The sequence below is a fragment of the Bubalus kerabau genome, chromosome 1 (assembly GCF_029407905.1).
Source record: "Bubalus kerabau isolate K-KA32 ecotype Philippines breed swamp buffalo chromosome 1, PCC_UOA_SB_1v2, whole genome shotgun sequence".
NCBI classification, from domain to species: Eukaryota; Metazoa; Chordata; class Mammalia; order Artiodactyla; family Bovidae; genus Bubalus; species Bubalus kerabau.
The window spans coordinates 114,866,320-114,884,453 of NC_073624.1; the positions used below are offsets into that span (position 1 = coordinate 114,866,320).

At 35.5% G+C, this 18,134-nt stretch overlaps 1 protein-coding gene across 4 annotated transcripts in view; it reads right to left on the bottom strand.

Moving 5' to 3' along the window:
* The window catches only part of NAV3 (neuron navigator 3), an 899,190-nt gene that overhangs the window by 264,134 nt on the left and 616,922 nt on the right, over positions 1-18,134 (bottom strand). For all 4 annotated transcript variants that reach the window (XM_055587143.1, XM_055587148.1, XM_055587139.1 and 1 more), the window contains 2 exons: positions 9,983-10,100; positions 9,267-9,319 (listed from right to left, as the gene is read on the bottom strand). In XM_055587143.1, the coding sequence (XP_055443118.1) occupies positions 9,267-9,319; positions 9,983-10,100 (171 nt within the window). The remainder of the gene's footprint in view (positions 1-9,266; positions 9,320-9,982; positions 10,101-18,134) is intronic.

Sequence of the window (18,134 nt, forward strand, 5' to 3'; positions counted from 1 at the left end):
AGATGAAAGACGCAGTTTAACTTGTTACCTTCTGCCACTGTGCACTATATCCCATGCTTTGCTTTTCTATTTCAAGTTAGTTTGTGCTGTGGGATAAGGCGAGGTAGGAAATAGTAATTCTGTTTGGCTCTTCAATTTGTTTTTGTGTTAATTTGGTCCGGGGTAAGACACATGATTAAGTACTACAGAATAACAATTTAAAGTTTTGCACTCAAATCTGAGTTTGAATCCTAGTTATGACATTTACACCCTGTAAGAAATCAACAAAATAAATTGATAAAGTTTTTACTCTCCTGAAGCCTCAGCTAACCTATCTGTGAAATGAGAATGAAAGCAGCTCCCACACAATAATATTATGTGAGGAATACAGATGTTTATGAAGAGCTTAGCTCTATACTAGGCATATGTGTATCTATGTCTGAGTGTATATATGTGTATGTATATATTTTCATACTGCTGCTGCTAAGTCGCTTCAGTCGTGTCCGGCTCTGTGCGACCCCACAGACGGAAGCCCATCAGGCTCCCCCGCCCCTGGGATTCTCCAGGCAAGAACACTGGAGTGGGTTGCCATTTCCTTCTCCAATGCATGAAAGTGAAAAGTGAAAGTGAAGTCGCTCTGTGGGTCTGACTCTTAGTGACCCCACGGACTGCAGCCCACCAGGCTCCTCCGCCCATGCGATTTTCCAGGCCAGAGTACTGGAGTGGGGTGCCATTGCCTTCTCCATATTTTCATACTAGAAATGCCCATATAAACACACATATTACAGAATCTAATTACAATTAGATAGATATATAAGGGTACTCATATGGAAAATTTATTAGGACTTTCTCAGATAAAAATTGTTTTTTGTTTAAAATTCTATATTCTGCTTTAACTGACTTGGTGTTAGAGAATGATGAACATCATTTAATATTAGTTGCCTATTAAAAATGATATTAAATCTTCATTATAGGCTATAATTGCCAATAGAAAGTGTTATAAATATAAAATTATAAAATACTGCATCAGTACCTATTAACCTGAAAATATATTCTCTGGATTTTTAGTAAGTTCTTGCTTCTCCATTTGTTACAGAGAAGAAAACAAGGAATTTTTGTTTTTTATTATGAAGTTATAAAACTGTTCTAAACTTACATAATATCTATCTCTATATATTATATATAAGGGCAAAGCTACATATAATAATATTTTCCAGATGCATAATTTCACCATAAAATCTATAAATCATTATCCCATATGCCTGTATGCTCTCCCAAACTAACCAAAGCTCCTATTTCTGCTGTAGATGGAATAAAATTAAAGAAAAACACTCCTTTATGTTGCAAGTTTGGAGGGAGGGGAGAGAGGAGAAGGATCCAAACACTAAAGAAGAAGGAGGGAGAGCTGGAAGAGGAAGAGGTTAAAATTTAAAGACTTGAGTTTCAGACCTTAATTTGTTAAATGCATTTATTAATAAGTTTAAAAGCAATGTGGCCTTGACTCAAATTGTCGTGTTTTTTTGTCTTAAATAGACATGAGACAAAAACCGATTCTTCCACTTACTGAAAAGGGACACAAGCAGCCTCAATGAGGCAAATTCTTTTGTAGGTTTGCTATAATGGTGCATTGAAAATGCAAACAAGGCGTCTAGTACAGCCCTGGATACAGGAGGTTGGCAGTTAGTCTACAAGTGAATCAGTAAGTGGTACTGGTACTGCCGCACCCTCAGGTCCATCTCTAAAGCCTGGTGCTTCTATGATGCAGTTTCACAATGGGCTTCCCAGGTGGCGCTAGTGGCAAAGAACAACCTCCAGTGCAGGACATGTAAGAGGTGTGGGTCTGATCCCTGCGTCAGGAAGGTCCCCTGGAGGAAGACATGGGAACCCACTCCAGTATTCCTGCCTGGAGAATCCCTTGCACAGAGGAGCCTTGTGGGCTACAGTCCACAGGACCATAAAAAGTAGGACACAGCTAAAGTGACTTAGGATGCATGCATGGGATGCAATTTCATAATATTTTTTATGTTTGAAACCTGACTTATACAAATTAAAGGGCAATACAATGTTTTAAAGTGTAACCTGATATGTCATGAATTTTTGTCTACGGCTATCCACACAGGTCAGTTTAATTTAACTCATATTAAATCATTTAATAAAGAAGATTTGGTACATCTGCTGATTTTCAAGTAATTTATCTTATCAAATATATACTTCTCAACTGAACATACTGAGGTCAAATGAAAAAGTTTCTCCCATTTCATTTTGTTTTTTTGTCCGATGGAAGTACTTTTACTTATAGGTTTTTAAGCTATGAATACCACAGATCATAGTTAAAATGATCTCATATCTTAATATATTGTTTTCCAAGCTAGGATTATAAAATTTTCTCTTTTTTCATATTTTTTTTCACTACTGAGTATTGAAAGTGGTAATTTTCTATTAATTTTAAGAAGGGAATTGAAAAAGATGGAGCAGTAGGTTCTTTTTAAAAATTAGACCATTTAAGGTAATAAAAGCTAAAGTTATGAAAGGATTGCTACAAAATATGTTTTCTAATATTAGGTATGACTGTATTTCATGTTAACTGGGATAGTGGCTTATCAGTGGGAAACACCTTACAGTATTTTAAGTCAAACTATTAGGGATAAGAACATTCTAAATATTTAAGAAAGTGGTCGATATTCAAATGTACAGCAGAAATACAAAGTACATTTGCAATTGTTTTCTCCATACAGATATAAAGCTTAATAACTACCTATAAAAACAGAAATAAGTTACATCCTATCTTCAAAAAGAAAAAAATTGTATGTGGATATCTGGTATCCAATTCAAAATTAGCTACTTAACTTTAATTTCTATTTGTCCTACTAATGACACAAACCAATTATAATATTGACACATAAGAAAAACATTTACACTATTTACTCTATATTATAGTTAATATAGAAAAGCATTCTTATATTTTCAGCATTTACTTAATTTCTGAAAGGCAGACTAGGTAACGTTCATAAAAGTATTGTTTTTCATTGCAAATTAGACTTAATACATCTTAGGAAATATCTTTTTTACCTTACTATGGATGCTGTTTTAAAAAGTTATAAAGATTGAAAGCCCAAATACATCTCTAAGAAGAAATACTGAACAGAAAGCATGGTCTTTGCTATTTTGTTAAATCAGTATAGCACGTCAGCATTCCAATGGATTTCAGAGTTTATCAGTCTGATTTCCTCACTACAGAAATTAGTGAAGACTTTGAATATTTATGGAGTTTTTTCCTGAATCATCTAATCAGAATTAGAACTCCAGTGATCACTGTCCTTTAAACATGACACACTCTCAATGTCCCCATTTTACTTCAGTTTTTTCATTCAAACTTTACATATGAGTATACTGAACAACTTCTAGAGACAAACTCAGCTTTAAAAATCATCAGGGTGGTTTATATTAATAATATAAATACATTGTATCAGTAATTTAATATAAATTTCCTAATACTTGTAGTTTATGCTTAATCTTCTGAAGTGTGAGCCTAAGTAAAAATAATGAAACCGTTAAGCAAACTACAAAGTAGATTTTTAGTTAGTGGTTCTTTAGAGATCAGAGCTCTATTTGTAGGAAAACATTTGTCTTCATTAAGCTATCTTTTTCTAGACATTCCAGAAGATGAACAGTTTCAAAATGGCAGGGGATCATGTGAATGGACTAACTTAGCAATATTCCACTCCTCTGAGTCATAGTGCTAGAATCCTGCAGTGTGCCATTTATAAGATTTTATTAAATCTTTAGAGCATTCCAATATTTTATCTTTTCCCTATTTGGTTAGAAACCTCATCTTATCTTACCTAAATAGATCCTTTAAAAGGGCAGCAATAACAAGCAGTGGCTGGAAGAATTAAAACTTGAAAGGGCAACATACAGATAAAACAACAGAATAATTTTTCTATCAAGAATAGCTTCCCTGTCTGGATTCCTGTAAACTATAGAAATGGAACAAAGATGCCTGTGAAATACAGTAATTATTGTGGCAGCCACAACTCTGTAGGACATGGATTCACAGAATTAAGGGAAGACTAAAACCTATTATTTCATCTAGGAACAGAAAATTGTAAGAGGCACAAGCGTTACAAAAATCCTCATATCAGCAAGTTTCAAGCAATACAATAAGATAGGAAAGAAGGTAGAAGGTTGTGGCTAAGAGAACAATTGAGCTACTGGAGTGAGGTGAAGGGATGAGCCAGAAAACAGGAAGGACAAGCTGGGAACTGCATTTGCCAGATCCTCAGTTCTGCCCCATAATCTAATTCTTGGTTTGCAACTATTGCACATAATCAAATTTCCTAATCCCTCCATGCATTTATGAAGACTGTTAAATACCACGGTCTATTTTATTAGTGTTCTACTCTAACCAACGGAGCTAACTGGCCAAGTGCTCTAATGGGCTATTTTGAAGTAAAGAAAATTTTGTTTTCCAAACAACTTTTCCCCTATGTGTCTTTCATTTTTGTCTAAGAACCTTGCAGTTGTGCCTCTGCATTTCAAATACATGTTGGGCATTTTTTTTCTGCTATTTTTAATCTGCTGGGCATTCTGGACATTCCTGGTATTTATAGTTGACTAATTTATTTCCTCATGTAATCTCACCAAAGTTGTGGCATGCAGCATATATTTTGAATCCTGATACCACCCACCTAGAAATTACTTAACAGGTGCCATCCATATTAGTAACTTCATCTTTGGATGAGGTTAAATATAGTATTGAATAAGCTCCTACAAACTTAGCTGTGTTTCCCGCCCCCCGCAGGATGAATTTAGTCTTAAGCTTATTAAAGAAAGATAGCAATAGATAACAGTTGAAACAATAAATATGAATTGGAACCTCTCAATAATCATGCTAATAAACTGCTGTAAAGACAAGTTCATATTGTCTTAAATATCTGCTCTTTAGTCAATAATATTTGAAAGAATTATTATTGAATTGTATGTTATAAAATACTATAATCAATTTTTCTTTATAAGGTCATCATTACAGAATGACATGGAAAAGAGCACATTAAATATTATCATATAATCTGAAATCATTACATTTATTTGAATTTCTTTAATTTCTATGTAATCCACTAACAAATACCTCTTCATGCGATCATATTCCCTTATGACATGACATAAAGGAAAATGTATTCCCATTGTTTTCCAACATTAAATCTTTCACCCAGACTTCAAATTTCCTCCTTTCCACTTCCTTGAGGATCTGGCATTTCCCCGGAATCTCCCTCCCCTCTCCTTCCTGCTTCCTCCTTCTCTACTTTCCCCTTGCAAAAATTCCCCTCACCCTGCCTTCCTCTCAAACCATGTTCTCCCTTCCACAGGAAAATCCTAGAAAAATATTAAACACTCAGTGGCTATCTGCCCCTCTCAGCCACTCTTGAACACATGATCACTCTTACAGAAGATGTTTACTTAAAGGTCATTAATGCCTGTCTAATTACTAGAACTAATTTTTCACCTTGGGTATACCTACCTATTTTTTATGTAGCCCTGGACAGTATCCATCACATTTCCCTCATTTTACTTTTCCCTGTCCCACTAGGCTAACCCAAGTATGCACTATAGCTTAAGCTACCATAGCTACCCTAATGATTAACAATCCACATATGTTGAGTGACCCTCTCAATGACGGGCTCACTTTCTCACCACTCTTTTCACCCTTTTCTGACTCCTACACCTCTCCTCGTCACATACATGCTGGCGTACCCCAAGGTGAGAACCTCAGCTTTCTTCCTATCTGACTCACACAGATCTCCTAGAGATCTCACCCTTGTCCACTTCAATCAGTGCCTACACACTAGTACATTCTCACCAATGCCTTACTTCTGACCTTTTGGAAACACATGCCTAATTGCCTCCAATCACCTCCACTTCACGTTCCAATGGCTATGTCAAATTATATTAGTGAGAATCTGAATTTGTCATCTCCCCCCGTTCACCTTTTAACCTGTTTTGTCCCTCCATAATAACCATCTTATTTAATGGTAACTATTTACTCATTCAGGCCAAAAAATTGGGGAGTACTGCATAGTCCCTACATTTTTCATCTCCCACACCCAACTGAAAGTCAACACTTAAGGACTGTACAATTCTCAGAAAGCACCTGGGGTGATCTTTTTAAATATTTACATCAGATCATAACATGGTCCAGCTTTAAAAGTTTTCTAAAGGCTCCTCAATCAATAGAGTAACACAGTGGACCGTCCTTTGTTTCCACATAATTAGGCTTCCATCTTCCCCTCTGAACACCTCTCATTGTGCTCAAACCACATGGTCTTCTGTTTCTGGAACACACCAAGCTCACTCCCTCCACATTCCTTTTGTTCTTCCCTATGTAACACTGTTGTTATTACTTATCTGAATATTTGTTTCTGATTCTCAAGTGTCCCCATACCTGGGCCTTATGAGCTCAGTTAATCTTACCCAAATATGAACATATTGCTGTTCATCGATTTCCTGTAGATTCATACTACAAGAAAACGTCTATTCTTTTTTTTTTTTTTTTTAGCGGATTCATTTTGATATTTGGCAAAACTAATACAGTTATGTGAAGTTTAGAAAACGTCTATTCTTAAAGGCTTAAAATAATCCAGGGAAGGTTTCCCTTGTGGCTCAGCTGGTAAAGAATCTGCCTGCAATGTGGGGGACCTAGATTAGATCCCTGGGTTGGGAAGATCTCCTGGAGAGGGGAAAGGTTACCCACTCCAGTATTCTGGCCTAGAGAATGGACTGTATAGTCCATGGGGTTGCAAGGAGTCAGACATGACTGAGCAACTAACTGCTAAAAAAAAAAAAAAAAAAAAAGTTATCAAGTTTAAAATTAAAAAAGAAAAATACCACTTTGTAACTAGAAATAGTAGCAGACCTAGTTTTACCTTACCTTTTGTTATCAAACGTGAATGCCAACCCAAAGGCCGTGAACAATATATATATATATATATATATATATATATATATAAAGAATTGGACAAGTAGTTCTATGAGTAAGGACAGTGCTCACTGTTACTAATGCAGCATTGCTTGGCTGTTACACAAAAAAAGAAGCAGGCCACATCCTGTTTGGGATAGAAATATGAACTTTATAAACCTAGTCACGCTATCATAATTCTATTTCCTCTACTTTCTTATCTCGGCTAAAATCTAGAATTTTTATTCATTAATAACATGCTACCAATGCCAATTTTTAAGAACAGAGGCAAAAATGATTCAACCAAAAAAGTGACACTTCTGTCACATGTATTCTTGTGAATCACCACAGGGAAGCCATGCCAATTTCAGGTTAAAAATTCAACCACAAAAAAAAAAAAAAAAAAAAATGAGGTTACAAGTCATTGTTACTCATATTTCAGTGTAATTCTGACTAAAACTTTTGGCTGGAAAAAAACACCTATTTTATAACATACGCATTTTTCAGGTTTTGATTTTTCTGTGTGTGTGTGTTTTTTTTTTCATCAGAAGCAGAAATATCAACATCACATTGTATACTAGATGTTATATGACATTTGAGGGCTAAAGGAGCAGGAAGTAATAAAATTAAGAGAACCTTATGAGATATTTTCATATTTGTAGAATCTTAGGCACAGATGTTTCAGATGAATATCCAAGGACTGCATCTCTGTCTATAGTTATGAGCTTTGGAGGTCCATTTATTATCTATCATGAAGCAATAGCTTGGCTATTCATTGAACTGTTATCAGAATCAAGTTGGAATGACAGCGGTGAAGAGAAGAGTTTTAGTATCCAACATCTCTTGATGATTGAAATAAGGAAAGTAAAAGCAAGAGTGTTGGGTTTGAGAAACATAATGTGATATTCAGGGACTATAGTGCTTTTATAAGAAACCTTACAAAGTTTTTAACAGGTATTAATTAATGAATGTGCCCTTTATAAAGTTTGTAGCAGTACTATTCTGCATTTCCATATCAGTTTAGGTAGTAAAGACTGTCCACAGTTATATGTTATTGTCATATCATAATCAGGGTTCATTTTACAGATGAGAAAGCAGAGGGTCAGAGAAGTTACATGTCTTTGCCAACATCAAGGAGCTTTCACTGGAGCAGGGCCCAAAGGTATTATAATCGCTTCCAGGAAAACTTCAGGAAACAACCATAATTAATTTTTATAGAGTCATCTTTGTGCCCAGAGTAATTAGATCAGGAACTTTCCCTAAAACTAAAGTGTTTTACAGAGAATCTTTCTTTATAGTGACTTTTTCTTCACAACAGCGACAGAGAGTTCACGACACTGTAATAGGTCCTTAGAGTGCTTAAACACACACACACACCAGACATGCTAGTTAATCACTCTTTAAAACTAAATTATTTTTTTATTATTTTGGATTTCAGTTTTCTGACATTACCGATACCAGGTCAGCAGGTCAAAAAGTTTATCATTTCTTTTCATTCTTCGTATTGCTGTCAATTAAGAAATCATTATTTTTATTTTAAATGTCTATTCTATGCTAAAAAGAGTTTTGGAAAAACCTCATCTTCTGAATTTTGGCTGTCACTCCTAATTATATCTGCTGACATAACTTCAACTAAGGCATTTTGGCTTCAGGTTGTCCTATAAAATTAAGTTGTGGTTATTTAATTAATAAAGGGGTGGGCTTCTAATCTCAGCAGTTTATCAATCTATTGTTTTATTACAAAACTCTACCCTTTACCAACTAGTAAAGATAAGAGAGGGCTGGGTGAGATACAGATCTCTAGATCGGCTACTTTCTGGAAAAAGCTATGAATCATATCCCCTAGTTAGTCCCTGCTCAGCAAAACCAGCAGCCTGCCTTTATAGAGTCATTTCCAAAAGTGCTGAAGAGTCCATATGTTTATACTGGACTTTGTTATGAGCAAAGAAAATACTATTTATATATTTTTAAAATGCACATGACAACTTTTGTTCTTCAAATCAGTTGTTCAGACAAAGAGGCTCCCCTCAAAACTGGAAATGGGATTTCCTGCCACTAGTGAAATTATTCAGACACCAGAACACAAAAAAATTTCAAGGATCTGATAAAACACCTGGAGACTGTTTTTTCAAAAGTCATACATATTCAAACATACTGATGCTATCACTTTTTCCTAAATTGCACCCAAAGAGATATACATACATGATAGAATACAATCAAATGGTTTCTTGAATAAGCAGGAACATATGCAAAAGAAATTTCTAGTCCATTTATAAATGCAGTTAACTCTGGAAGTGAAGACAGGCATTAAATTTAGAATAAACATGATTCTTACCATCTGAGACTGACTCCTAGGACATCCATTGATATCTTCAACTTTTTCATTTGCTAAAGCCAAGAAATAAAATAAAGGAGAGAAAAAAAGAACGACATGCTTAAGCCATGAAGTGAAACACACACACAAGAGACTAAGAAAAAAAAAAGGAAAAAACAAAAAAAAAAACAAAAAAAACACAAGCAAAACGCTGCTGCTACATTCACTTTGTCTCCTAAGCTGTGTACAGGACACACTTGTTAGCAGCCGCCAAGTCCATATGCAGGAATCAGGCAAATTAAAAAAAAAAAAAAAAAAAAGTGACTGAGAAGGAAGTTGCCGCTAATTCCTCAGCTTGTGCCAAATGACTGCTGACATGAAACCTTTCACAATTGTCCCTGCTGGATCAGGATACAGTTTCAAGGAATCTCAGAGTGTATGAGTTGCTCCAGCTAACAAAAAGCACACATGGGAGACATATGGTTTAATGAAGCGTTCATTTCTGACAATTCAGTGTATGTAAAGATACAGCTCTAGCCATTTACAAGTATGGCCAAACTGCCTTTTTCAAACATCCTCACATAAACATTTTAATTAAATCACAGGGAGAGCTACATTAATCTCACAGACACATGGACCAAGTTTCTAAGCATTCGACTTAAATTGTATTTTACCCAAAGTAGGTGGGGGCAGAGACTTTCAAGTTTTGTTTTGTTTTTCCAGAGGGTAGGTCTTACCAATGATCTGGATGATTTCTGCTAGCAGTACTCCATCTGCAATGTCTTGCTGCAAATCCTTGATCAGCCGCTTGTGGCCCGATTTTGCTAGGTAGTGGTTGGCCCAGTCTGTGTAAATCTGTTGAACAGAGGGAGGGAAGAAGTGAGATGAGATGAGGGAAAAGAGACGCAATAAAAATGCTCAAGACAAATGTTGGATACAGAGGGATGTTATTCTAGATCACATTCCAGCTTAAGAAGTCATAGCTCAAAAGGAAATAGTTGTAAAATAACTTTTAAGTTACTCTTTTTCAAAACCAGGGACTAGTCACTTGTGACAGAGCAAAACTCCCTTCCTGGACGACTGCTGAGGAAGCTCCTGTTCGCAAATCAGTTTCAGTTTGTACTCTCTTGCCTCTGGTTCCATCATACTGAAAATAATCCTGTCTGTCCTTGTAAAAGGAAGCCACCTGGATTGACTTACACAGGAATCTCACTATAAAAACGTGTGTTTCTCTGAGCAGACTTTATTAAATCTGTCATGTGAGATACTACATGTGATAATATTTTGGCATCATTTTATGAAATAATTGCAGATGCCTAAGCTGTTTTATTTGAATTGTCAAATCCCATTTCAGCTTCTTGTAATGTGTTTTTATAAGAGAATAGAGGAAGTTTAAATGCAGCTATTATATAGAAATTGTAATTAATATAGAATTGAGGTACAGATTATGAACTCTAAGCTTGGTTATCTATATAAAGAGAGGTGTCTCTCCAATAACAGATTATGATAGAGGAAAAAATTGAAACTGTTCAAAAACTTCACAAAAATAATAAAATGTTACTAATCTTTCAAATGTTATAGGCACTTACTGATGTAATATAATCTAATTATAGGGATAAAACTTCAGTTTCATAAGAGGCTCACATGGACATATTAGTACACTTATAAGGCAGACCATAACATGATGTGATAGAAGAATGAAAACTTGAAATAAGAATAGAGGAGGACAAATAACCGAGAAATATAAAAGTGTGTTATAGAAGAAGCACTGGAAGTAGAACTGGAAACATAAAAGAACCTGAAGAGAGGAAGTGAAGGGAAGGGCTTTCCCCCAGAGGGTACAAGACACAGAGAGGCACAGGAGCAAAGGAATCAAGCGCACAGCTGAAAATCACGTAATTAAGGCAGGATGCCTGAAATTAGGACAAATCAGACTGGAAAGGTAAGTTGTGCCTTGTGGTCACGAGCACTGAGACCCAAGCAAACTGCAAAAAAAGAAAAAAAAAATTTCTAACAAAATTAATACACGTTTTTATAAAAATAAAATAAAACAGAAGTGTAAAAACTGGACAAATAAAAGTTTTCCACAACTTGCAACCCCACCCACTTTTGAATAACTTGATATGAATAGTTCTAGAATTTTTTCTACACCCACACACTTCACCACATGACTTCATATTACACACCGTATACACACACTCATGACAGAATGCGTAACCAAATGTAGCTCAGTTTTACCTACCACTCTGCATTTTCAGCTTTTCATGTAACAATATTTTAATAATACTTCTAAAACCTTTTTACAAAAATTTATCACTATTTTTGATGTTATGTTATACATAGTATCAATCCCTCCTAACAAAAGATACTTATTGTGTTTAAAAATATTTCTATTGCTTCTAAATTTGTAAGAGACATCTTACAAATGTGTCTTGGCATATACCTATACTAGTATTTTTTACAGGACCAAAATCTAAAAATGGGGCTTCCAAGTGCTTTATAATGGATCCTAGGTATAAACATTTCAAAATATAACACAAAAGAAAATGTGTTTATTTTAGAAAATATAAGGTGGCATCTTAATGCATATGTACTGGTAGAATGTGTTCTGAAAGATATCAGTAATTTAAGGTATATCCTACTGCGTAAGAAAAACATATATAATGGCAACACTACATCTTCTTTCTTCACATTCATTATCTTCTTTATACTAAAGATCATTAAAGTGTAAGAAAAATCACTTGCACAACCGTCTCCTTAATTAGAAAACAAGCACAATTTCTAGATTGACATTTTTATTTGTTGATCATCTTCCTCAATTAAGATTTTATTCTACTTGTGTTATGGCAAAATTTTAATTTTATAAGATTTACACTGTTCATAATCTTAAAAAATTGAGCGCTTTCCCTTCACCTACACATCAATCAAACAATAGCATTAATCACCTGGTGTCTAGTAGAAACTTCAGTGTGAGCCAGACTTTATTTGTGCCTATGCCCGAGGCAGTGAGTTATTTATAAGGACCAGTTAACTGACTCTAAAGGATCCACAATGATGAAGAATATGAGTTCTGGACTCAAGCAGATATAGCTTGGAGGCCCAGCAGACTATTTGCTTCCCCCTGGGACCTTGAACAAATTACTTATATTTTCTAAACCTGATTCCTTATCTGCAAAATAAGGATGATATAATACTTACAGTATTATGTCAGGACTAATAAGATTGAACTTGTAAAGGACCTGTCACAGAGTTGATCCTGAAAAAAAGGCCTATTATTATTATTTTATGGCATCTAAATGTTATTTGCTATGGTGGCTTTCCAACAAATATTTGTTGACGTTATCATTGCTCAAAGGTTAAAAAATGTGGAAGTATTGGCAGTCGAAGACTGGAGAAACCGTATTCCTTGCTTTCTTACACTAGTCACATCTCTGACTCCTGCTATCTAATTCACTGAGGCCACAGATCTGTCCCCCATCCAAACCCTGAGGAATGTGTCCAATTTTGAGGCTGCAATGTTCTCATCCAGACCTGCAGTGAATGCCTCCATCATTACACCACCGCCAACAAAGCTCATACTGCATGGATTATTTTTTATGAAGGCATTGAATTACAGAAATTATGCTTATTTAATATTTATTCAAATATATATAAAATGGAATGCATTAAAAGTAAAAACAATAATACTTTTATTCTCCGAATGCATGCTAACAGTGCCTTATCCTCTATCCAAAGCCCTCTGGGACGTAGGTGAGAAAACAGATGGGAAGTCAGCTGGTTGGCTTCAAGACCTTGTTGAGAAAGCCTCTGACTGAGCTCAAGAAACATTTTTTCACTTGGTCCAGGATTTCTTCTAGAGGAATCCCAAGCCCAAGTGCTTCAACTTGTCCAGCATCTCCAACATGTGAAACTTTGCTCAGACAATAACTCTGACTTAGCGGCAATCAGAAAAATATATTCAGACTAAATAAATGAACTTAAAAATTAGTTCCTGTGTATTTTACTTAGTCCTTCTAATAGACATGTGTAGAAGATACTTGATTCAAATAAATCAGTGTTTTCCAAAGCATTATAATATAGATGATGAAATATAAAACAATTACCTAGAAACTTCTATACATTTTAAATATTAAATATAAGCTTATAGTTTATCTTTAATAAATAAAAACTTAAATTTAAAAAAGTGGAAATGGGAAGTGTGTCTTTAAGAAGACAATCTTCAAGCAAAGGACACATGGTATATAAATGTGTTTGCTGCTGCTGCTAAGTCACATCAGTCGTGTCCGACTCTGTGCGACCCCATAGACGGCAGCCCACCAGGCTCCCCCGTCCCTGGCATTCTCCAGGCAAGAACACTGGAGTGGGTTGCCATTTCCTTCTCCAATGCATGAAAGTGAAAAGTGAAAGTGAAGTCTCTCAGTCGTGTTGGACTCTTTGCGACCCCATGGACTGTAGCCCACCAGGCTCCTCCGTCCATGGGATTTTCCAGGCAAGAGTACTGGAGTGGGGTGCCATTGCCTTCTCTGATAAATGTGTTTAAAAATCATCAGTAAACTTACTGTAATAATCTGATGAGAGAAGATACTAACAACCTTGTCAACCATCATTAAAATCTGTTGTTCAAATAAATACAGAATTTATTTGAACAGAATGGTGAAATCATGACCAGATTTTGGATCCGAGCTCCAAAGTTGCCCTTGGTTAATTTCCACTAAAATAATCACATTATTTAACCTTTTAACCTCAGTTGAATGAGTAAAATGTGTGGTAACATATTTTGTAGGATTATACTACAAATTAGAGGGTTAGTTTGTGTGTGTGTGAAGAAACCGATATAATTGAAAATAACATCAAATTACTCATAAATCAATATTTTGTATTTTCTATAGCAGGATCACTGAGTATTTAAGTCATCAAGGTTCTGACCAAAACTTTAAATAGCATTTACCTTTAAGCATCTTAAGCCAACTTTCCTCAACCATTTTAACTGCAATGTTATGAATATAAATGTCATCTCATGTAGTAATTATATTTCAGTTAATTCAGAAGAATTAATGAGATTACAGTTACCAAAGTGCTACTTAGAAACTCTAGCACATTTGTATGTCTAATTATTCATTCACAGTAAGTTAAAATAATAGAATTAAATGCACCATGGCATATTTTATACTTTGTATTTATCAGCATGTGTTTTAGGGCCTGTACGCAACAGCAGGTATTCTTTAAGGAACAATCTACAGGGCTGAAATTTCTGCTCCACCATTTAATATCCATGTGGATACTGACTGAACATTTACTTTCTCTCAGTATCAGATTTTTCTCACCTATAAAATGGTAATAATAGTATTATCTACTAATGGAATTATTGTGAGGATTGAATAAATTTATACTCTTGGAACATGGCCTTTCACTTACTAAATATGTGTTAAAAGTCATATAGTGTGAGTAGTTCATGTTTCAATATAAAATACATTTATGTTAATTGTAATTAGTTTATTAACATAAATCATCAGTATCACTGTCAAATCCTTAAATATTAGCTGTCTACCCAAATGTAGATGACCTAACTAATGAAGGAAAATTGCTGCAAGTTATAATAATCTCTTAAGTATTGATCCTATAATTTTTCTTTTATAGTATTCTCTTCAGCAGCACATACACTAAAATATTTATTTTACAATGCTTGTTTTTAAATTATAAAACAATAGGGTCAGAGAGAAGGCAATATTCCTGATTTCAAGCCATACTATAAAGCGATGGTCATCAAAAGAATATGATAGGGGCACAAAAACCAATAAATAGACCAATGGAACAAAAGTGAAAACCCAAAAATAACCCAAGAATATACAGTCAAGTAACATTTGACAAAAGGACTAAGAACACTCAATGGAGAAAAGGCAGTTAGTTCAGTAAATGGTGCTGAGATAATTAGATACTCACACATGAAAGAATGAAACCGCACCCATGTCTTATGCCACTTTACAAAAATTAACTCAAAATGGACTAAGCCTTGAAACCATGAAACTCCTAGAAATAAACACAGGAATCAATTCTTTGACATGGGTCTTGGGAATGAATTTTTGAATATGACATGTAAGGCTCAAAAAATAAAATTAAAAAAAGAACAAATGGGACTGTACCAAACTAAAAAGCTTTGACACAGCAAAAGAAACTATCAATAAAGCGAATAGACTACCCATAAAATGGGAAAAATATTTGCAAACTACTCATGCAATGATGGAATTAATATCTAAAATACATTTTTAAAAATCATATAACACAAAAGGAAAAAATACAAATAATCCAATTTAAAATAGGCAAAAGATCTGAATAGACATTTCTCTAAAGAAAATATACAGAAAGCCAACAGGTATGAGGAAAGATGTTCAGTATCACCAATCATTAGGGAAATGCAAATTAAAATCAAAATGTGATATTACCTCATGCCTGTTAGAATGGCTGTTATCAAAAAGATGAGATAAGAAACGCTGGTGTGAATATGGAGAAAAGGCTTCCTCCTCCCTGCTTTTTTCTTTTTACTCTATGTGAGCAGATGGATGTTGCTGAACCTACTGTAGTAATAATTTCACAGTATATGTAAACCAAAGGCTTCCCAGGTAGTGTTAGTGGTAAAGAACTCGCTTGCCAATGCAGGAGACATGGGTTCGATCCTTGGGTTGGGAAGATACCCTGGAGGAGCAGGAGATGGCAACCCACCCAGTATTCTTGTGTGGAGAACCCCATGGACAGAGGAGCCTGGAAGGCTAGTCCATAGAGTCGCACAGAGTCGGACACGACTGTAGCTACTTAGCACACACACTGGCATATATAACCAAACTCTCAGGCTGTATGCCTTAGACTTATAGAGTGATATATATCAATTATTTCTCAACAAAACTGCAAATGGATAAATAAATATGGCAAAACACACAAAACAAACAAAAATAGAATACAATACATAGATACCACATTGCTTTTGTTCTGTTCCAGTAAAACAACATCACAGGTTCTACTTTGATTCTCCATGGAGTCTTAAACTTTTGCTCATGATGACTTCTTTTTAACTACTGACAACATAATGTACTGCTGTTGTGTATCACAGCAATCTATTCCTGAATTTTTTAACCATAATTTTAGAATTTGATGAGTGTATTTTAAGTAATCTGACAGTTAAATAAAATTATTATGACTTTTTATTATTGCATATACTGCACAGAGGTACACACATGTGTCAGTGAGAGACAATAATTTATTTATAATGAGTGCTAAATGATCAAAAGAATGTAGAGAAGTAGGTTGGGAAAGACAGATTCTTTAGTCAAGAATCTATTTTAATAGAAATACACTAACCTATAACCTAAAGTTCTGAATATTCATTGGAAGGACTGATGCTGAAGCTGAAACTCCAATACTTTGGTCACCTGATGTGAAGAACTGATTCCCTGGAAAAGATCCTGATGCTGGGAAAGATCAAAGGCAGGAGGAGAAGGGGACAACTGAGAATGAGATGGTTTGATGGCATCACTGACTAAATGGACATGAGTTTGAGTAAACTCCAGGAGTTGGTGATGGGCAGGGAAGCTTGGCATGCTGCAGTCCATGGGGTCACAAAGAGTCAGTCACAACTGAGTGACTGAACTGATAACTTAATTAGAAAATATTATAGATGAAGTCTGATAATTTTTAAATATTAGTCGAGACAGTTTTAACCCTGCATTTACTTATACCATTAGTGTCTCCCCAACATTCAAGGAGTAGTGACATTCTCATAAGCACTACTCTCCAGTTTCTACAAATCACTGCCTTTCAGAAAGCAAATAGGCGCCTCTAAATCCACAGCAGACAGAAATCATTTTGAAACTCAAGAATTTCCATGGCAATAAGAGGCTTCTGCATTATATAAATCAGCAAAGTACCAAGCACGTAAAAGATAAGCCATAAATGGTGGACTAGGGAAGTATTTTTCCCGGAAAGAGAACTCGTGCTGGCAAGACGATTGGAAGAAACTAAAGGTGCTAAGATGTGGCCTAACAGGCCACTTGTCTGGGTAGAATTTCACAGTCACATGTGGACCCAAGAAGGACTCACAAAGCATAACATGTACCACAAGTTTGTGGGACAGCATCTGCTTTTTTGTTTTTGCTTTTTTCCAATTCCTGAAAACAACATGGAATTGTCTAAGGGAAAGCCACTTATCCTAGAGAGTATTTGAAATCAGGACAGGAAGAATGCTGAGAACGGACACGTGAAAGGACAAAAAGGAAGGAAGATGTGATCACAGGTTATGGTCAGTACAGTCTGACAGGCATCGTAAGTTTCACCATTACCAGGCAGCAGCACTGAAGGGCACTGGTGTCCCAGAAGACGTGGCATCACAGAGCCATGGGAACAAGTAACCCTGGGCACCAGCCCTCCCCAGACCACCCTTCAGAAAGAAATGTGCACAGGGAAGGAGAAGACTTGGGAATTGACCGGGCCTCTTCTGGTAATACTGGGCTTTAAACTGGAAGTAACTTTGATTCGGGAAAAATCAATTTTCTCCTGCTGAATAGGAATAGAGATTTAAAAGCTACAATTTTATATGCCTCAGTATATGACTCAAAAATCTCTGAACAATAGGCAAACTTGGACAAAAGGATTAGAAAAATTACTAAGGATTTAAGATTTAAAACATGCTATTTTTAGTCTGCTTGGAATTTGATCCCAGTCTGGATCTTCAGTTGTTATCACAGAACTGATAAGACCAATGATCCATGGAGGTCAATGTCATGGCTCTTGCAGACCTTCTAGAAATCTCAGTGCTGAGGGCTATGAGTGAGTGTGCCTGCTCAGTCATGTCCGACTCTTTGTGACCCCAAGGACTCTAGCCCACCATGCTTCTCTGTCAAC